The following is a 23083-nucleotide window of genomic DNA, read 5'->3' as shown; positions in this document are numbered from 1 at the left end:
ACTTTTTATACGAACTGATTATAGAAACATATTTGATTATAAGATCAACTGCTTAAGATTGCAGTTTTATGTGACAGACAAAGCTTCAATATTCTGTCTCCAGGGTTATGAACTGAATAAAATAGTTAAAAGAAATCTTCAAAATTATTATTATTATTATTATTATTATTATTTACATTTAGCATTTAATTTACTTTGTATTGTGTGTACTGTGTGCATTATAACATATACTATCATCCAAAAGTTTGGAGTTTTGAAGATTTTTTTTAAATTAATACTTCTATTCAGCAAGAATGCATTAAATGAATCAAAAGTGACAGTAAAGACATTTAGAATGTTACAAAATATTTATATTTCAAACTTTCTTAAATCAAATGAATGCAGCATTGGTGAGCATAAGAGACTTATTTGAAGAAAGGTATATTACGGTAGTGGTAAGGAACCTAATCCAAATAAATACATGATGACTAAATAGCATAGACTAGCTTCTGTAGAATTTAGCTTCTAAATTCCCATTTATGTCTGATTTCAAGTCAGATAACTGAGGTCTTAAACAGCTTATGTTCAATCCAGTCTCCCTAAAATAAGGATTTACAGCTGACTCTGGTCAATATTTACTTCTAAGTATTACATACATAGAAACTTTCAGAGTTTCAGGTAAATGCTGTGAGGTTCAAATCCCCCTGCAGGTCATCATATGGAGTGAAATTTGGATTGGAGTTTATTGGATATCAGTGAGCAACAGCAACTCTGTAAAGCTCCAAATCTCTTCCTGTGAAGTAAACACTGTGCTGCACTTAATCAAACACTTTATATATAGAAAGACGGTGCACTTGTATAACTGGAGAATTGGAGTAAATGCAGCGTGCAATGACTATGATGTTTTAACGGTCATCCGCATCGTAAAAACTGCAAAGTTTCTTATATTTTCTTCTTTTTTTTGTATGCATTTATAACACTACACTTTGTACTATATTACCTTTGCATCAAATTTTTTAAAAGCAGTTAAAGCTGCTGTGAGGGTGTTTCAAATACAGCAGCTATGGGAGTGCTGGTAAAGTTGACCAGAATCTTTCTTTCCTGATATATATATATATAACGGTGAAAATGGTGATGTTATCCAGCTATTTTCAATTATCATATAGTGTCAATGTGAGCAGATTGGTATATATAGTTGAAATTTAGGTGTCCACGACTAAGCAAACCAAAAGGCGACAGTGGCAAAGAACCAAAACTCCTTCAGGGCCAGAATTGAGAAAAAACCTTGGGAGAAACCAGGCTCAGTCAGGGTACAAGTTCTCCTCTGTCCGACGAACAAACAGTGTACGATATTAAGTAAATAGATATTCGGAAGATAACTTGAAAGATTGGAAGTCGTCATGCCGGAGACGGGTTTATTGAGGATGTCGTGTCGATGCGGCATTTACAGGCATTTATATATATATAATGGATTCTCTCATTTACCACTACCTAACTGTGACTACTTCCACTTTTGAGAAACCCGAAATGTGAAAAGGGTCAATACGGTGGAATAAGTCCCGCCTTCTAAATAAAAGAGCCAATTACTGATTGCTAAAGTCATTGCATCACTGCAGCTGCCATTAGAAGCTCCGGTTGATATAGAAACATCAGCATTCCTAGACCCCTGCCTAGTACTGTGCATGCCAGTGGATGTGTAGCATAGGAAACTGCATTTATGATACAGTTGTTGTCAAATTTCAATGGTGATTTCAAAAATGAAATTTAATAAAAAGCTTGGTGAACAGAAGTGAACAGCTTGGTAAATGTTTCCCCATTCAAAGAGATAGGAGATGCACTTGCATGACTGAAACAGCTGCCCGAGTGGCGTTTCAAAGATGGCTGGCGAGTGAAATGACTTGTCTTAAGGAATCATGTTTTACTCCATTAAGTTAAACATATTGAGGTTAAACATTTTTACTTCGATTTCATCATATGAATTCATTCACAATAAGATCACAAATAAGCATGTAGGAAGAAAGATTAACATTTCATGTTGAATTCAAAAAAACTCTAAAACAATATATTAAACAGATTCATTGTCTAGATGGCAACATGAAAGGATGACAGATCCCTTATTTAAGAGAGCAACAGCAAATCGATGTTGTCAGGCCATTAATTGTTGAAACAACAGGAATGAGCTCTGACGCCAACAAACCATGAAAGCCTTTAATGAGATGAGCATCTTTCACACCCAACATAATCTAACGAATGTATTTTATGTTAAATGTGTTTTACCACATGTACATTTACTTGCATTTCCATAGACACTGAAACATACAATATTGCAGCACTAAGACATGTGCAAGATTAATTTGCAGGCAAGAAGCAGAATTCCCTTCTCTTGATGAATAGTACAGATTCTTTAGATTCGCTTTGCTCACACGGTTTAGTCACACTCATAGAATGATAAATATCCTCTTTTTGCTTCAGGCTTATCTGGCACTAATAGACAGACAATGTATTGGCACTAATTGAGTTTTGAGTTGATATTGCATATTAATAGATTCACTTTAAGATAAATCTTAATGAGAAGAACTTCACAAAACCTGTTCTGTGCTAAACTTAAACTCATATTCTTATTTCATATACTCTAAAATAAATGCAAAGTAAGGACAGTGTCGAAAAAAACTTGAATGTTTATGACACAGTGTCACACATTTAAGTCTGTACATGATAGCACTGCAAATATGTGTTGTAAAATATTTGATTTATCAGTGATGTTTTTATTCAGAGCACAACTCCTGAGTCTGTATTCATGAAAATGTCTCCTAAAACAGAATCGTCTAGTAACACAATGGATTGTTGACTGTGCAAGTTTGGATGTAAAAAGGACAGGTTTAAGGAGCTTAGAGCTGCCTTCAAATAATGTTTTTGATCTTTTGTGAAGAGGGAGATCAGGCTAAGGAATAAATATAACAAAGACAGCAAACGACTTTAAAGACTGGAAAACAACCATACCAGAAACTTATGCCTACATTTTGCTTCGAGACTCTGACTGCCATACAAATTATTTCACTTCCCCATGGCCATTAGAGATCAGAAATGCATGCTGTACAATAGCCCTCATTAAAAAAACAACGAGAGAATGTGCTACTCTATACACTTTAGACACACGGAGTGGTCCCAGCGATAAAAGATCCCGGTCATGAGTTGGAAAAGCAGGCTGTAAGTAAATCTGCATCTAATGTCTGTGTTTTGTAGGCAATCGGCATGTAAGTGCATATCATGTAAACAACACAAATGTATAGGGAATCAAAAGTTATCCAGGATAATGCGATGATTCTGTGTGTGTGTGTGTGTGTGTGTGTGTGTGTGTGTGTGTGTGTGTGTGTGTGTGTGTGTGTGTGTGTGTGTGTGTGTGTGTGTGTGTGTGTGTACTTGTTTATATTACATTGTGGGGACAATGTAAATGTCCCCACAATGTAATATAAACCTGAGATCGCCTACATTGTGGGGACCAGCCAGCAGTCCCCACAATGTAAATGGACTCATAAACATATATTTTTATAATTTAAAAATGCAGCATGGTTCCTATGATGGGTAGGTTTAGGGACAGGGGCAGTGGCAGTGTAGGGGGATAGAATGTACAGTTTGTACGGTATAAAATACATATGCCTATGGAAAATCCCCACAATACACAAAAACACAACTCTCTCTCTGTGTGTGTGTGTGTGTGTGTGTGTGTGTGTGTGTGTGTGTGTGTGTGTGTGTGTGTGTGTGTGTGTGTGTGTGTGTGTGTGTGTGTGTGTGTGTGTGTGTGTGTGTGTGTGTGTGTGTGTGTGTGTGTGTTGTGCTTTCAAGGGAATAAAGACAACATATCTTCATATCATATATTTATTTTATAAAACTACTAAACACCCTGAGACCATTAATCACTCAGTGATGTGGCTGTGCAGTTATTGTGTACTACATTAACTGCAGTACTAACTATTATGTCTTGTCATAAGAGCAAAACCACATTCTGTGTACCCATCTGCTTACATCTGACCTAACAAAAATAAATGACTAACATAAATTTAAGGTGCTTCTCCTAATCCAGGTGAATGAAGAAAATGGCTCAGTGTTTAAAGGTAATTTCCCATTATTGACATCACAGAGTTTACATTTATGTTGGCACTGATGTGTGAATTGTATATTTCCGGGGGAAAAGACGGAACACCGTTGCTTGTTTGAACAGCACATTTGTGTATTTACTGGAAAAGTAATTCGGGTTATTTTACTGTAATTTACCTGGATTGCTGTGTAAAAGGATCGGGAATAAATGTTAGTAATCCCTCTCAATCTGAAGACAGGGCTTTAAATTATATCAAGATATGATAGAATATTTAGTCAATTATTCAAAAGCACAAATGTTAAAGGAGGGGAACATCTTATGAGGCACTTACCTAATCCATTCTCACAGTCTGTAAACTCCATAGAATGCACTGCTCGATCTACTCCATACGGACCCATCAGTGTCCTGTGCAGCATAGAGAGAAAAAAGAAGTTGAAACTTGAAAAATTCAGAGAAATAATCAAGGTCTTTTTTTAAGAATCAAACTTTTTCAGAATTCAGTTAAATTTGAAGCAAGTAACTTTCAGTTCATATCTGAATATTGTAAACAAAATTTTGCTGCACACCCTGTGCCTGTGGACAGTTATTAGCATCAAGTTATTTCCAGTGGGGAATCAGAATTAATTATTTAGCATGAATGTCCTGCTTTGGACAGGCTCCTAAAAATTGACGCTTTCAAATGAACTCAGAATTTGTGTATGATTCAGATTTTTGAGAACATAACAGTGATAATGTTTTGAGTCACATAACAGTGATTATGTTTTACTTAAGTACTTAAGTCATGAAGTAAAATTATGTAATTAATTAAAGAAACACAACCCTGTTGGCAATGAAAGAACTACTATGCAATTGAGGGAATAAAATATTGTATTTTTTGTAGGAAATATATCAGGACGATGACGTTTATGGGTGACTTACCAGCACTATACACCAGAAAGATTACATGCATCCACCACGATCTAGTATTTCCTGCAGGCTTGCTTCAATGTCTTTGAAATTTTAAGATTGTCTGAACGTAAGACTTCGTCTGAGGATAAAATTCAAGCTAACGATGCTTCACGAGATTTAGGTAACAAAGAGTGTCCCCGCTGTCCCCGACACTGCGCCCTCTAAAACAGCCTTTTTTAAATGAGAGGGGATCTGTGGAAATCAAAAAAGATATAAATGGTACCTTTCGGGGCAGTTGAATTTAACCTGGTAACTATTGCTATCATTTACATATATTAATTAAATATGCTTAATACAATCATGCATTACATTTACGAAAATATACATTCTTTCTAATTCTAAGATTGGTCAGAATTCCTGAAACTAGTTTTATTCTAATAATAATTCTAGTTTGTTGACAGCAAGAAATAAAAAAAATAAAAAATAATAAAAAAAGTGCTTTAAAAGAGTTCATCAAGTGTTTATAATCAAGAATTTAGTAGACCACTAAATTCCATAAATGGTAATAAAAAAAACAGCCACAGACACAGTCACCTTAATACCTTGTTTAAATATTCTTCAGATAATATTTGAATGCTTTCTTTTTGCTTTAGTGTAAATATAAAAGCCAATTGTTTATATTAGCAACCATCATGTCTCGCTCTCACGTGGTCTTTACATGAAAATGTAGGCAACAGCTATGAAGGAGATCATCATTTTGGGTAGATCTTAGCATCAATAAGTTTGATGCTAACCTCTGATCAATAACAACCACAACAAAAACACACTTGAACAAATTCCATGAGGTATGTAGCCTATAAATGGATTTAGTGAGCACGCAGAAACACATTATAATCTCCGGGTGATTAGAACACATTATTAGTACATCCTTTACAGTGTTAAGTGTTCTTCAAAACATAGCGGGCACATAAATGAAAATATAACATTTTCACACTACAACTACAGTCGGTGCAAATTTGTATAAACGAATTGTGAAGTAGGCTTTAACCTTCGTTTAACACATTTCCCTGGCGTTTTCATTATCTCACCAGTTATATTAGTACGTCTGCAAGCACGCTTTGTATGTGACACACCTGAGCACATCACAGGTAAAACAAAGTATCCGAAAGTCAACAAAACCTTCCGTAGAGGACAAAGTGACGACGCGCATGTCGACGCTTCTCTCGAAAACACTCGAACGCTTATCACTCACTGGAACTAATGAGCTGAAAAAACGAGACATAATGCAACTCAGCTACCACAATATGACAAAACAACGTTTTTACCTGCTAATCATGACAGCTCCCTTGTACATGACAGAAAATGTTGGCATTTTGAAGAGATTTTTGCGCATCCACCGAAGCGTAGCGTATGCCCATTCCTCTCGTGATCAGCGCCTCGCGGAGGTCCGATACAGCGCGAGCCACATGATTCACTGCTACAGCCCTCTAATACAGATGATCCTAAACATCACCAACTTTGCTCACAGATTAAATCTTATGCAACAGAAATTGAGGGTGGTGTTTTTATATAGATATTTTAGAGATGGAGTTGTTTTTTTGTTTTTTTTTTGGCCATTGTTTAATACTGACTGAACAGGTGGTTCCCAAGCAGAAAACCACATCACGTTTAGGAAAAGACTTTAAAGGTTTAACGATGGGGTGATATAAAAACTCTTACTGACTTTAAGCTATTTCAATCCATGGGGTCTTTTAAGGACATCAGGCTGAACTGTATTATAGAAATATGTCTTTTGCATCAGATCTGACCTGATAGGCTATTGGAATCGATACTGGCAAGCTACTGTAATCTCTCCAAACAAAACTTCTCCGACACAAAATAATCACACTGGAATGCACTTCGTGATGAATAGTCAAGTGACGAAGATGAATGTGCAACAATAAACAGTGTATTTTTTTTAAATCTAAAATGTCTACTCAACCTTACTACATTTTGTTAACGAACAGGTCAGACAGAAATAGCTCCTTAATGACATTTTCACTATAGTATCCGACTAAAGGATGGTTGTGATTTCTAAACTTCCTGATGGTGTGGAATCGCACTGCCACTGTGATTATTTTGAGTCATGGAAAAAAAGGAAATGCTGATGCTTTTGGGGGGGGGGGGGGGGAACAACCTTTGTGCAAAAGCAGAAAACTAAATCCTTGTCAACTCAGAAAGACATATTTAATCTCTCAACCGTTTCCATTTTTAGACAGAGTTATTGTCTATGGTCATCCCATGCTTTTCTCTCACACAGCTTCATACTTGGATACATGAGGTAAAATTACACAATAGGTGGATTACACTGTCCAAATTTACTTAGCTTTTTATATTCTTACAATATGTGTAAAAAGCATTCCTTAAAAAGACTGCATGCATAATGTAATGAAGTAACAACCTGTTAAAAGAGATTATTGTCATTTAGTGCTCAACAAACAGTGTTGCTTGCGCCCTAGTTAGAGTCAGAGTGACACTTTGCCTTAAATGCATAGTCACCATGTTACTCCTCACTGTCATTTACCTTGACACATGTCCGACTTGAGCTAAACTCCAAATCAAGGTACACAAGATTGTCCCAAAAGTTGCTTAAAGGGTTAGTTCACCCAAAAATGAAATGTATGTCATTAATGACTCACCCTAATGTTGTTCAACACCCGTAAGACCTCCGTTCATCTTCAGAACACAGTTTAAGATATTTTATATTTAGTCAGAGAATTTATGCAAGTGTATGCACACTATACTGTCCATGTCCAGAAAGGGAATAAAAACATCATCAAAGTAGTCCATATGTGACATCAGTTAGTTCATTAGAATCTCTTGAAGCACGTAAATACATTTTGGTCCAAAAATAACAAAAACTACGACTTTATTCAGCATTGTCTTCTCTTCCCTGTTTGTTTTCAATCGTCAAATGAAGATTCAAACGATTATGAATCAGCGGATTGATTCATGATTCGGATCACCAATGTCACGTGATTTTAGCAGTTTTGCAGTTTGACACGCGATCTAAATCATGAATGAGTCCACTGATTCACAACCGTTTTAAACTTTATTTGAGTATTGAAAACAAATAGAGAAGAGAAGACAATGCTGAATAAAGTCGTAGTTTTTGTTATTTTTGGACCAAAATGTATTTTCGTGCTTCAAGAGATTCTAATGAACTAACTGATGTCACATATGGACTACTTTGATGATGTTTTTATTCCCTTTCTGGACATGGACAGTATAGTGTGCATACACTTGCATAAATTCTCTGACTAAATATATAATATCTTAAACTGTGTTCTGAAGATGAACGGAGGTCTTACGGGTGTGGAACGACATTAGGGAAAGTCATTAATGACATCAATTTCATTTTTGGGTGAACAAACCCTTTAAGAGTGTTTGCTTTAGATTTTCTGTTGTTTGAGTCACTTGTAATTAGTACAATGCTGCATCTTGGATTATGTTATCAGGCAAAGTAGAAATGCATCATGTTATTGTCTTAGTTAGTAATGTTAATAATGTTTTTGCTGTCTACAATCTGTTAAATCACTGTGACAATCAGTGTGACCAGACTAAGCTTTCTTGTGCCAAACTCACAGGCTGTAATGATGTAATTTGCAGATTAGCTTTTACACACCCGGCCAATAAGCTTTATTTTTAAAATTATCACACCAAACTACTGACTTACAGCACTCTGTCTGGCTAGCCTTAAATATCTCCTGTAAATCCTCTCATGAGGTTTATATGTCAAGTGTGATTTGCACATTCACATAACAAGTCATGACTATGCAGCGTACTATATTGTGCACAATAATCTGCTAAGACAACGTGTCAATCAAGTGCGTACAGCAGAGGTCTTCAACCTGGCTCCTGGGAACCCACTGTCCTGCAGAGTTTAGCTCCATCCCTAATCAAACACACCTGAACCGAGTTAAGCTCTTCAGGACTTGAAAATGACAGGCAAGGGTGCTGGTAATAAATGTATGTTTTGGTAGACTATAAAACAAATACTAATAATTAAAAAAAAGTAGCCAACATAAATCTTAAGCATTTTTATGTGTAATAAAGATGCAATCTGTTCGATTGGTTGTACGGTTGGGTTCCTTGGCATTAATTGTTTAGTTAATGCAACACTGAAAGTAGACTACATCTTGAAAAAAGGACCTTAAAAGGGTAGTTTCCTATTCCTATTTCCTGAATTATTTTCACCCAAAAAGAGTTTCCTCAAAAAACATTTACTCACTGTAATGTTGTTCCAAAACTGTAATACTTTCTTTCTTCCGTGGAACATAAAAGAAGATATTTTGAGAAATGTCCCAGTGTTCTTTACTATATAGGTCAATAGGCACCAAACCTTCTTCAAAATATTTTTTTGCTCCACAATGGTTTGGAATGGCACGAGGGAGTAATTGATGACAGAAAATGTATTCATGAGTTCACCCTTACATATAATTGAATAGGACAGAGGTTCCCAATTCCAGTCCTTGCACCTCCCCACTCTGCACTTTTTGTATGTCTCTTATATATATACACTTAGTTGAGGGGTGGGTTCCATTCAACCGTAGTGCACTGCGAAGTGGACCTAAAAGTGTATTTTGCTATCTTAAAATTTCAGTAAGCAGATGTGTTTGTATGTGGCTGTTCACACATGCAAAGTGTGTAAGACGCAATAGCTACAAGTCAACTATTTTGATCATGGGTTTAATAAGATAAAAAAAAGACAAATGTAATATAAACCATATTACGTTTATTTTCATATTAATGCATACATACATTTATCATTTAGTTTAGGGCTTTTGAATTTGACTGATTAGATTAAAGTAAATATTTAATTCATAAAATGAATGTGTGTATTAAGTATGGTCATTTATAGCATATTTATTCACAGAAGTTCTAGGCATTATAGCATCAAACCTTAATCTCCTATATGCACACCTTGTGTTTAATTTAATCTGTTTGATGACGTTGTAAGGTGTTCTGAATGAGCGTAAGTAAAGTGAACTTCAACAGATGTCCTGTGGTGAAGTAAGGGGAAGTGAATACTGTGTAGGGAAGGACCCTGTCGAACTTAAAAACAAAATGAGTGGTGTATTACTGATGTATTTGTAATATGTATTGATGTAGGCTACCATGCCGAAGAATAAAATGTGAAAACATCTTGGAGCTTGTGATGACCAAATACCTTTTCTTTTTTTTTTACCAGATTTAACCAGACCCAATAAAAAACACTGAGATGATGGAACCGGATATTTTAAAAAATGCTAAAATGTCTTTCCAGATGACAAAGCAGTGGACATCTATGATCTGACTCCTGCACTCTGAACCTATGGCGAAGCCCTCGGCTGATGATGGACACAGACAAAGAGTTGTTCGATGACAACTGAAATAGAAGAGTTTTCACCTCATTTGCTCTAAAAAAGCCAAATGTGCCTACTTTTATAAAGGCTGATACTAAAAGGCTATAAATATCCTTTCAGGGCAGCCACTGTTATGGAGACAGCTGTTCTTTAGCTATTCGAGAATCTACCCGGGAATGGCAGAACAGTACAGCTCAGGCAGAATGACAGATATTTAGCACTGGAAGGCTTAAGACTATGAAGAGACAATTTGAGATGAGCTATTGAAATGTCCCAGAGAACACACAGAAAACAGAAAATCCTACATTTTAAAAATAAACTGAAATCATAATTTATTCATAGGACATAGTATTATATATATATATATATATATATATATATATATATATATATATATATATATATATATATATATATATATATATATATATATATATACACATGTAGGGCTATATATACATACACTATATACATATAGGCCTATATCACTTGTGGTGTGTCTTCAGAATCTTTCGTATTATATTCTACCAGTACTTTAAAAAAAAAACAACCACCTCTGATCCACACAGCCTGTCAGGCGTTTGCAGATTACATAGCACGAGTTCACTACAGTGCAATATGCTCGAACGTATTTGACAACACAACTACAAATTTGTTAATACAAGAGTAAAATAGTGCTTTTATGCTTCACAGTTGCAGTACTTACATTGTACTGTAGCTTTTATCCATTCAAGCTTTGAATGAAGGTGACTTTTATATTAATAAATATATATATATATGTAAATATTTATACCAGTATCTATAAATTTCACTAAATATTGCTCCGAAGTATCATATACCTCATACTCAAGAAACCAACAGCCCTTCACCCCTCTTAAATTGCTTGAAGCTGTAAATCCTATGAATGATGATTCATGACAGATTGTCCGTCCATGTGATTTCTCAAGAAGCAGAGAATGAATATGGGCTGTTTCTATAGCATGTCTTTATTGGCATAAAATATATATATATAAATATACACTTCAAATTAGAACTAACATAAAAATAATTTTATACCAATAAAGACATGATATAGAAACAGCCCATATTCATTGATCTGCTTCTTGAGAAATCACATGCAATCTGTATGTATAAATATAAATGTCTTACAAGGCAAAATATTGTTTTCAGTACTGATCACAGGTTGTAAGGATTGTCAATAAATACAATTTATTTATCAACCATGCAATACATATATTGGCGGAGCAAACAAGTGACATGAAAATCATAAACTTTTTAGGCATAATGGTGGTTGAGGTTAAAATATTTGAGAAATGGAATTAATATGTTGCGTGGATAAATGTGTAAGGTATAACAATTTAATACATTTAATAAAATTAATTATCTTTTTGATTGAACCTATATGTTCCAATGATCCATGCAGTGGCATTCATTTTTAAAAGTATGAATATTTGATGTAATTAATGATCCCCCAAAAAATCTGCATAGATAATTTGAATGATAAATGAAATCTGTCCTTGTTGGCCTTCAGTTCTAAACAATTGTTTTTGAGCCAATCATCTGAGCCATAAATGTCATGTGACTAATAGCTGAGGGAGGGAAGCTGAAGGCAACAACAGTGGTCGACTGGAGAAATCACAACCACAGTCCTAAAATCCTGATGTGTGCTGTCATGAAAGACATCAGACAGGAAAAATATAAATTTATTTCATACTTTAAATAGTCTGTAAATACATACATATTATATTACTTATAATTTTATATATATATATCACAATAGAAAACATGTTTCAATAGCCACTTCATTCAAAAGTTGGCATGTATTCTGACAATTTATTTATATATAGCCTATATAAATTGTCAGAATACATGCCAACTTTTGAATGAAGTGGCTATTGAAACATGTTTTCTATTGTGAAGAAATGTTTGTTTAAGCAATGTTTGTTTAAACAATGTTAGAGTAACACATTTATTTACACCCAGAGGACATAGAAAAAGAACATCATATCAGCTCCTCAAAAAAATATATGTTTTTATTAAGTGCACCACAATAGGCTACTCATACGAATACTATCCCTTCTTCTTCCAACAGCCATGGCAACTACCCATTGCATCAGAACTTTAATCACCAAATCTGCACAGTGGGTTGTTATCAGATTATCGGATAATCCAGTCCACATTGAGAAATCATAACAGCGGAGCGGTGGAGACGCACTCTGTCCTGTCAGTTTTTGGCCAGTCCCGCTTCTTGTTTTTCATCAAGGAAAATCTCAATAAACATGCCACCCATTGCTGTAATGAAGAATGGGAAATGGGGGTGGCAGCTTTACTCAGGTGCCAAGTTTCCATGCTGGACCACCGAGTGTGGTGAAATGGGTTAATCTGAAAGAGTCTGACAGGCCAGTATGACCTGTTTACTAACAGCTGCATTCTGAGCCCACGACTGCCCTCCATAGGTAACAAACAGAAGCGCATCCCATAACATGTGAACATATCATTATCCACTTTTAATCAAGCTTGATGCTGTCAGCATAAAACCCACACAGAATGGGATGAACAATCATGAAGGGATTGTTGGAATTGTTTCTCATATTACAGAAGGACAGAGGCTGTAATTTAATGAGACGGCTTTAGACCAAGTCTATTAATATAATCTAATTTTTGATCAAATCAGAGAAGAGAATCATTCACAAATTCACAGAATATTTGACATTTACTGACAAATATGACAAATAAAATGATTTTAATGTTAATAAGGTGTTTGAACTCTCAATATTACATTGTGTGCATAATAATGTATAGGTTTACAAATACACTGATCAGGCATAACATTATGACCCACTTTTGCTGCCAAAACAGACCTGACCCTTCGAGGCATGGACTCCACTAGACCCCTGAAGAGATGCTGTGGTGATATGGTGATCATGATCTGGCACCAGGATGTTAGCAGCAGATCCTTTAAGTCCTGTAAGTTGCGAGTTGGGGCCTCCATTGATTGCACTTGTTCAGCACATCCCACAGATGTTCGACTAGACTGAGATCTGGAGACCATGTCAACACCTCAACCCTTTTTTTCTTTGTGGCAGGTCGCATTATCCTGCTGAAAGAGGCCAAAGCCATGAGGGAATACCGTTTCCATGAAAGGGTCTATACATGGTCTGCAACAATGTTCAGATACTTGTCAAAGTAACATCCACACATGGATGGCAGGTTTCCCAACAGAACATTGCCCAAAGCATCACACTGTCTCCGCTGACTTGCCTTCTTCCCATAGTGAATACTATGCATTGTCGGTTTAATCGGACCACACGGGCCAGCCTTCGCTCCCCACGTCCATCAATGAGCCTTTGCCACCCATGACCCTGTCGCTGGTTCACCACTATTCCTTCCTTGGACCACTTTTGATAGATACTGACCACGGCAGACCGGGAACACCCCATAAGAGCTGCAGAATTGGAGACGCTCTGACCCAGTCATCAAACCATCACAATTGTGGCCCTTGTCAAACTCGCTCAAATCCTTACACTTGCCTATTTTTCCTGCTTCTACCACATCACCTTTGAGGACAAAATGTTCACTTACTGCCTAATATATATCATACTCACTAACAGGTCGTGTGGTGAAGACATAATCAGTGTTATTTACTTCACATGTCAGTGGTCACAATGTTATACCTGATCAGTGTATAATAATAATGTTCTTTTTCTGGTCAGTAAACAAAACACAGAAGCTGACTCTTTGTTCTACTAGCTCAACCAATGTAAAAACATGGCCGTTTTTAATGAATCAATAACAGTGTTGCAAATAGCGGAGAAATCAATAAACCACAACAAAGCTGACGCAACAAACGGGTTAACAAGACCGCATTATTAGGCAGGACTTAGACAAACAAGGCTAAACTAGACATCAAAACAGCAAAGTCTGCAAAAAAAATATGTTGTGTCTTTGATGATGGTTACTAGCAATAAACATGCAAAAAATAAATCGATAAAAACAAGCATGCAGATAAAGATTTGTTATAGGATGTGTTGTCAAAGTATAAAACCAAGGCTTTAAGATAAAAAAATTATTATAAAAAAAATACAAATATGTGTCTCAGGTGTTAGCTGACTGTGCTAACTGTGCTTGCACCCAACACAAATTATGTGAAAATCACATTCATATAAACGTCACACTGAACTCTTGTATACATTATAATGAACCCTTACTTGTGTCTTTACATAATTTATTTACGTATACTGTAGCCAGCACAGTGTGCCATTTAATGCTGTTGAGTATTTAATCCACAGACATTGATATAAGTCACATTTGTGCAGTGACACTGAAACCACCGCAGTCTCGTGGTAGAGGGAGCCCTTTCCTGCAAAACTTTTATACAGGTCCAAAACTTCAATGCCAGCTAATATGAGAAAAATTGAGCAAAAACTTCTCTAACGCCTAATGTACATCGCCTGTATAACATGAGAGGGAACACAAACCTGAAGCATGATGTTTTTTACACCACATGATTAGTATATTTGTTTAAAAAAAGGAAGTCAAAGCTAAAAGAACTGCAATAACTTTCATAGAGTAACATCAGTGCAAATCTACAAGGACAGGGTGCCCTGATTGATAATGGTAAAAAATGGTATACAAAGTCATGAGGTTTGTGAGGCTGAGTTGACAGCATCAAACACACTGATAGTATCTTAAAGCCATGAAGGTTAATTAGTGCATAAGTTTTCAGAAGACATGATGTGTTTGTGGTTACTGCGCTCACATGGACACAGTGCTTAGACTCAGACACCATGTCCATGATCAGATCAACTATTTACACATGTTTACGTTTAGTATAGGGGGAACGACATGAGTAATTAAGTTATTGATGAAAAAGTGATAAAAAGTGACAAAAATAAATGAAAAAGATCAAAATAAATAATTATTTTCTTCAACACTATGTTAAATGTGCAATTAAACAACATCAAAAGACAATTAAACTGTAATATCTTGAAAATAAGCTTGAAAATCATTGCACACATTGCACACATCATTGCACAGCAGCATTATAATATCATGCAGCATGTTATACTGTAAATATGTTATTTAGTTATATATTATTCTTTCTGCAACCAACATGTTTTGGTTGCTCAAGCTGTTTCTTCAGGTCAATACTTCTCTAAGTCTCTTCCCAATAGTCTATTCAAGTACCGGTCACCAAACTCTAAATTTAGCACGTCACCGGGCAGATTCATTCTCAGGTACACACGCTGTTAGCTATTCTTGTATTTTATGGTTATAAAGTTGCCATCAGTAGAATATTCATGAATGTTTCCACCTGTCAACCATATGCCTGCTGATGTCTGATACGAGTGATGCAATTATTAACTTTCATTTGAACTTGAACAAAGGCTGCTGACAATCATAAACCGTGCTGCCTGTTCACCTTACTTAACATCTACAATTGGGTAATGCCTTTAGATGTAAACAAACACAATGATCTCAGCCATTTTGAGAGGGGAAAAAAGTACATTTACCTCAATGTCATTTTAAGGCTGTCAAAGTTGTTGTGTTGTATGTATTTAATACATATGTTGTATGTATTTAATACTTTGACCGAATGTATTATTAATGTTTGTGCTATTACAACATTGGTTGAAATCATTAAGATTCAATTATTTTTAATCACTAAACTTTTGCTCTTTTATCAGCACCGGTTTTTAAAAGTAAGAAATCATTTTTAAGGTTTAAACATATGTACACCGATTATTAGAGAATATAAATATTCTCCAGATATTATTTTCATTGTATATTTGGCTTTAAATATGAGGCTTAGTATTTTCCATACGAAATTAGTTTTCAGTACAAATGAGCCTATATTAAAAAATATAAATCTGCCTTTATATAATCGCCTGGGGTTCTCTCCCTAAGGGATCATCATCCTTGGGGTCCTTGGCATCAAAAAACCCTTGTATAAAAGAAGATTACGTACAACTCTATTTATTTAATTAAAAATGAATTAATTTAAACATTATATATATATATATATATATATATATATATATATATATATATATATATATATATATATATATATATATATATATATGAAACACGTTTTGTCAGTAGCTATCCCATACTTTTTTGTTTAATAGCAGACACTGCGCACGAATTTGACGTCAAAAAAGCCAATGCTACAAATCTGCACCAAATATATTTGTTAATTGAGAGATATGTTTGAAAATGCTCACGGATACTTTTTATCTGTGTAAATAGCAGAACCTCGTCAAGAATATGTGAACAGTAGGCTACTGTAGCCTACTATATGCTTTCTATTAATGATGCTGATCTTTAGGCTACTTGTTACATATAGCCTACACAGTTAGAAACTTAAGTCGTTTACATATAATTGCAAAGTTTTAATTAATGGTAATGGGAACGTGAAAAAATAAAAGAGCACGCAAAACTCCAAAATCATATTGGAATCTTACCAGTAAATGAGCGAAAGTCCATCAAAACGCTCGAGCTGTCTTCCCCCGGGGTTCAGATAGGACATTGCATCCAACAGAAACGTTGAGGTTGAAAAAGTCTGCTCTGGAAACGGAATTAAATGCTGCCTCCAAATATTACCACCAGACACATCACCGCGATTTCATGTCATGCTTGTGTTTCGCAGCCTTGCTCAAGAGTCAGCGTTCATTCAGCATTAAATCAATGATACAGCAACTGCCAGACGAGAGAGAGAGAGAGAGAGAGAGAGAGAGAGAGAGAGAGAGAGAGAGAGAGAGACTATGCCAGTTTCTAATCTGTAAGACACGTGGTTTTCATGCTGACCTGGTCGTCTGTTAAACAGAATCTACATCTTGTCGACAGCCCTCTGGTCACATTACTTTGACTTTGCCAAACTACAGGTAATGTTTGTGTATGTAGGCTATACTGGGAAGTGTGAGTCTCTGGCTGGCTGCCTCTCAAAAACCATGAGCTGTCTACCTAGAGAGCATTTTAGGGCATCATGGGCGGGGTTGTTGAGATAGGTATAAGTTTTGAGGCATGGGTTAATATACAGATATATACTTTGTATAGGCCTATATTATTAGCTTATGACCGTTCAGCTTCAGGTAACTGAGATTAATAGTGCGACTGTTGTTGACCTGTCCTAAGATATCTGCTGCACTGCAGCCTAAACACCAGGGGGGGTTTCCAATTTCCTCACATAGACATTTGTTTGTAACACCAATATCTGTCCCTGTATAGCTCCATACTGTAAGCCAAATCATTACCTGCCTACAATAAACCATCCCTCTTTGTAATTATTTTAATCAGAACTCAAAACCAGTATGCTATGTAAAGGATCTGTAATTCCTTTTACATGCAAGAATGATGGGTAAAACACAGGAGGAAAAATATATATTTTTTATAATATTTTAAAAAATATATTTTTTATAATACGAATATTTTTTTAAGGAATCAACTAGCCACACTATGTTTAGTGTTTTAGAACTATAGTTCTGCCATGAGGCCATTTTCTGCATTACAGTAGGGTATTCAGTCAACTGTCTGTGTGAAAAACATAAGGACACTGTTTACCTCCTCCATTTATGAACCAGAGAACTGAGGTAATCACTTTCACCTATATTGCAGCAATTTAATGGACTAATGATAGTGTAAATAGTTTGAATAAGTTGGTATGCATCAAAGCAACACTCAAAATTAAAAAAATGTTGTTGTTTGATTTGTTCTTTAGACATTTTATTCTGGTAAACTTGATAACCATTATTTAAAATGTATTAACAAAAATTAAATAAATAAAAAATATCCCCCTTTGGCCTACATTGAAAGAATTTTCAGCATTACAGATCAATATAATTTGCATATAGAATACTGATCTAAGTTCTTTCTCAGATCTGTTTACAAACCAAATTCTGTCTTTTCTTTTCTTGCCTCTATGTAACCACAGGGCTTTTACACTACTAAAGAGATTGTTGAATTGTCTATATGAAGTCAGTGGCGACTAATATCTAAGTAACCACTATTTTATTTTACAAAAAATAACTTTAATATGATATGGTATTATCTTAACTATGGTTTTACCATAAACAATTGGAGTCTTTTGCTTCCAGTAAAAATCCTTCAGTTCTGTTTACTGGCCATCATACATTATTCCAGAATATGATAAATGATTGCAAAATTTGTCTTTAAATGTATGTTATTTAGCTTAAAACAAGCATTTTATAGTGTAATTTATTTTGTTAATGATAGCGCAAAATGTAGAGGTGTTATTTAGTACCTGATACACTTTTTCCAAGACTCCCCCTAGCGGTAAGGTTTGGTAACGCATGGTAGTGTGCATCTATAGGCTACAGCTGTATGTGCTGTATTATCTCCTGTTATGTACTTATACTCAGTTTTTTAAGTGTGTCGCACGTTTCAGATGATTGGCTCTTCTTAATCAATATGTTTACACACTGCTTTAAAACCCAATTATGTATCATTTCAGCAGGTCTGGGAGTAAACTATACTGACATCCTGCCTAAGAAAAAAAAAGAGTCACTTCATAGAGTCCAGTGCTATGGTGAGTGATTGCAACGCTTGACATACTTTGAATGAGATCGTGCTGTGCGGCGTAAAGTGACAGAGAGAGTGACAGAAAGGGTGTGGCAGCATGTTTTAGATAGCATAGTAGATCAGTGTACATTACTGCCCGTTCAGTCATTCTGTCAACATTCCTCCTTATCTGAAAGGCAATGCTCCTTTTCCGTCTTAAGCAAGTAAAGAAGAATTACAGCTTTTGACAGCTAATTCCCAGAAGTGACATTTTCAACAACACATCATATTGGTTACAAAACACATATGCTTCTTCAAAAAGCATGTTCAACATTTCAACTTTCTAGATAAATTAAATGTCTGGGGCAGAGCAGGATTGGCTGGTTTTCTCAGACCCTCCCCGCTGTAGAATGTAGGTGGGGCTGCAATCTGACCCAGCCAAGCAGGTTCGTTCTGATTCTCATTTTTGACCTGGGTGTGGTTGTCACCTGTACTTTATGTGTCAATGCCACTCCATGACTCTTTTATACATACGTGTTACACTGACATTGCCACTTTCAGCTGTACATTTTCTAATCAGATTTTCTATGCAGTTTGACATCGTACAAAGACAAAAAGCTAATTCTGAAGGGATAATAGAGTGATTAGCCAATGGTGGCTGATAATCATTGCTCTGTTGATATTTGCAACTGGGGATTTGAGACCATGGCCAGTCTGGACTGTGCCATAACAGGATTGTTGCAACACAGCAGTTTTGTGTGTCAGAGGGTCTTTGGGAGGTTTTCAAACTCACTGAGCCTTGGCTTCCTGCTTTGTCCACAGTCTCAGGGAGGATTCAGCCATTCTCTTGACTAACTCTGCATGCCCGAAAGAGTTCGTGAAACAGAATAAAAATGTAGTACTACCATACGGAGATACCTAAAACAGGGAAACATAATCTTTAGTTTGTGGTATAGAAACTAGAAACTTGTACTGGTAATGATAACCCAACAATATGATATGATATGATAACCCTACAAAACTTGGTAACACTTTACAATAAGGTTTCATTTGTTAACAAGTTACTGTATTAACTAGCATTAACTAACCATGATTAATACATTTGTTACTGTATTTGTTAATCTTTGTTAACATTAACTAATAAATATAGAAATTAGCATTAAAGAAGATTAATAAATGCTGGAGAAGTAGTGCCCATTATTAGTTGATGTTAATTAATGTAGTTAACTAATGTTTTAATTATTGTCTAATTACTGTTTTAGATTAAACAAAACATTTAGGCCCGGTTTCAAAGACAGGGTTTGGATTAAGCCAGGATTAGGATTTAGTTCAATTTGGATATTTAGCTTTTATAAACAGGCCTTAGAAAAAAACATCACTGATGTGCATCTTGGGACAAAAACAATGACACATACATATTTTAAGATGTGTCAAACAGCTCAAACATAATCTGGGACTATAGGTTTAAGCCTGGTCTGATAAATCATGGGTTAAAGTAATGAACTTTCTTGGCCTCTCACTGAAACAGTTTTCAGTGGTTGTAAATGTTCCTTTTTGGCCTAAAGAAAGTGAGGATAATTAATCTGCATAGGAAACCTAAATGTCACCTTTATCTGAAAGAGAGATGAGAATAAAGCAAAACTTCATGACCACAAAGCGTATCCCCTTCAGAGACAAAAGTTGTAAAGATGTGTTGTCACCTACAATGTCTCAACATACCTCAGCAGATGGCTAGCATATTTGCATCTTATGTTTTCTAGGTGCATTTTTAGGCACATATTGCAAAGAGAAACTGCGCGACACACCTTTAGCGACTAGAAAATGCTGTTGTGTATTAAACAAAACAAGTGCTGACACTCCTGCCATTGAACCTTAAATCTTCACACCCGGAAAAACGACACTCCTCTTTCATTAGAAATCAGAAGACTGATGAATGTGATTTTTACATAGCCTATAGTTTTTTTTTAGAAATATATGCTTCAATATAATAATTATAATTTACTTGCTTTTAATCAAATGTTATACTGTATTTGTTTGCCTATTAGACGAGTAATTTAAGAAATCCTTGCTATGAGATGCATGTTTTATATTTAAACTGTCAGGTAGGGAAGTCTGTTTTGGTTGATACCTCACAACAACATGTTTAAATAAAATACTCTCCACCCATGTTTGGATAATGCACCTTGCACTGAGAGAAATGCTCAATGCAATGCACTACACACCCCATAGTCCACACTACAGTTTTATCACTGACAGGACTCGCCACCAGAGGAGAATAAGCTCTCATTTGTACCCCTCACCACTAAAAAGTCCACTCCACCATGGATAGTTGCACGCAAGCTCATGGTTACATCTTTGCCTTAGGTGTGTTGAGTTCCAAAGCAGGCCTATCCTGGCAGAGGAATGCCAAGAAACCCACACACATAAATGCACTACAGTACTTCAAATTTGACAGCACAGGTCTCACTGCTACATTGTGTTCATATAATGACCCACGCATGTCCGTCAGGAGCTTAAATCAGATACAATCCTCACCTTCACTATGGGTGTGTAAGGGAATTCCGGCATTTCACCCATTTCATAAATTCTTGGATCCAAACCCACTTCTACTGAGTATTATTTATTATCAGCAGTGCATGCAAATATCTATTCATTTGCATATATGGCAAATTCTTTACTTGCCCTTTTCACTTGTAGAATATGTAACAGCTAGAATGTGTGCCAACAAAAGTTGAAAAGACAGTCAATACAATCACATCTAGCATAGAAGAAACTCTGCAGGTAATGAAAATGAATCACTAATGGTGAAGATCTAAATGAAAATGATAGACAAACCCATTCACACATAAGGATCAATGATGTTCTATCTAAACACTGTTTGAGAGGTTTGGCAATATGACAAAGTTAATATTTAAGCCAATGGAATGGACTGTGTTCACTTTTAGCCAATTTCACACAAGGACTCCACAGTTGTAGCTTATCTTTGGGCATTGTGATATCATATTGCCTCGCAGCTTTATTCATTTTCTCCACAGTAAGATAGTAGGCTACTATAACACATTTCATGTCTTCTGAAGCATCAGGCAGGCTCTTGTTACAATATACCGAATGAGCTCTCGGTATTCTGTATACTTTTGCAATATCATTGTCATTATACTAAAGGACAATACGATTATTAAAACATTATTTGGATTTTTTTTTAATCCATTATTTGGATTTTTTAAGTTGATGCATTTTCCCCCAATTAAGAGTTGATGTAAAAACGATTGATGAGAAACATTGTTAATTAACTTCAGATTTATTTGTAAAGCTCTTTTCTGACTGACCCAAAAATACATTATATATACAATTAAGGAAAATCCCAAATTCAGTATCTCAGAAAATTAGAATATTATTTAAAACCAATACAAAGAAAGGATTTTTTGAAATATTGGCCAACTGAAAAGTATAAACATGAAAAGTATGAGCATGTACAGCACTCAATTGGGGCTCCTTTTGCCTGAATTATTGCAGCAATGCGGCATGGGAAGGAGTCGATCAGTCTGTGGCACTGCTCAGGTGTTATGAAAGCCCAGCTTCTCTGATAGTGGCCTTCAGCTCTTCTGCATTGTTAGGTCTGGCATATCACATCTTCCTCATCACAATACACCATAGATTTTCTATGGGGTTAAGTTCAGGCGAGTTTCCTGGCCAACTAAGTACAGGTATACCATGGTCCTTAAACCAGGTACTAGTTGCTTTGGCATGGTGTGCAGGTGCCAAGTCCTGTTGGAAAATGAAATCTGCATCTCCATAAAGTTGGTCAGCAGCGAGAAGCATGAAGTGCTCTAAAACTTCCTGGTATACGGCTGCGTTGACCTTGGACCTCAGAGAACACAGTAGACCAACAACAGCAGATGACATGGCTCCCCAAACCATCACTGACTGTGGAAACTTTACACTGGACCTCAAGCAACATGGATTGTGTGCCTCTCATCTTTTCCTCCAGACTCTGGGACCCTGATTTTCAAAGGAAATTCTAAATTTACTTTAATCAGAAAACATTATTTGGACCGCTCAGGAGCAGTCCAGTCCTTTTTGTGTTTACCCCAGACGAGACGCTTCTGACTGTCTGTTGTTCAAGAGTGGCTTGACACAAGGAATGCGGCAGCTGAAACTCATGTCTTACATACGTCTGTGTGTAGTGGTTCTTGAAGCACTGACTCCAGCTGCAGTC

The 23083-nt window shown here is 35.9% G+C and overlaps 1 protein-coding gene across 6 annotated transcripts in view; it reads right to left on the bottom strand.

Annotated features, from left to right (window-relative positions):
• si:dkeyp-72e1.9 (syntaxin-binding protein 4) overlaps positions 1 to 17015 on the bottom strand; it is a 50359-nt gene extending 33344 nt beyond the window's left edge. For 2 of the 6 annotated variants that reach the window (XM_067418798.1, XM_067418795.1), the window contains exons 1-2: positions 16815 to 17015; positions 4407 to 4480 (exon numbers count right to left, since the gene is read on the bottom strand). In XM_067418798.1, the coding sequence (XP_067274899.1) occupies positions 4407 to 4480; positions 16815 to 16879 (139 nt within the window). In that variant the 5' untranslated portion in view covers positions 16880 to 17015. Of the gene's footprint in view, positions 1 to 4406; positions 4481 to 4993; positions 5164 to 6288; positions 6448 to 16814 lie in introns of those variants that run through there. The other 4 variants (XM_067418797.1, XM_067418794.1, XM_067418796.1 and 1 more) reach the window with 3 other exon arrangements.
• Between the last annotated feature and the right edge of the window lie 6068 nt (positions 17016 to 23083).

This window comes from Pseudorasbora parva, chromosome 2, assembly GCF_024679245.1.
Source record: "Pseudorasbora parva isolate DD20220531a chromosome 2, ASM2467924v1, whole genome shotgun sequence".
In the NCBI taxonomy this organism is placed as follows: domain Eukaryota; kingdom Metazoa; phylum Chordata; class Actinopteri; order Cypriniformes; family Gobionidae; genus Pseudorasbora; species Pseudorasbora parva.
This window is presented reverse-complemented; position numbering and strand designations above follow the sequence as displayed.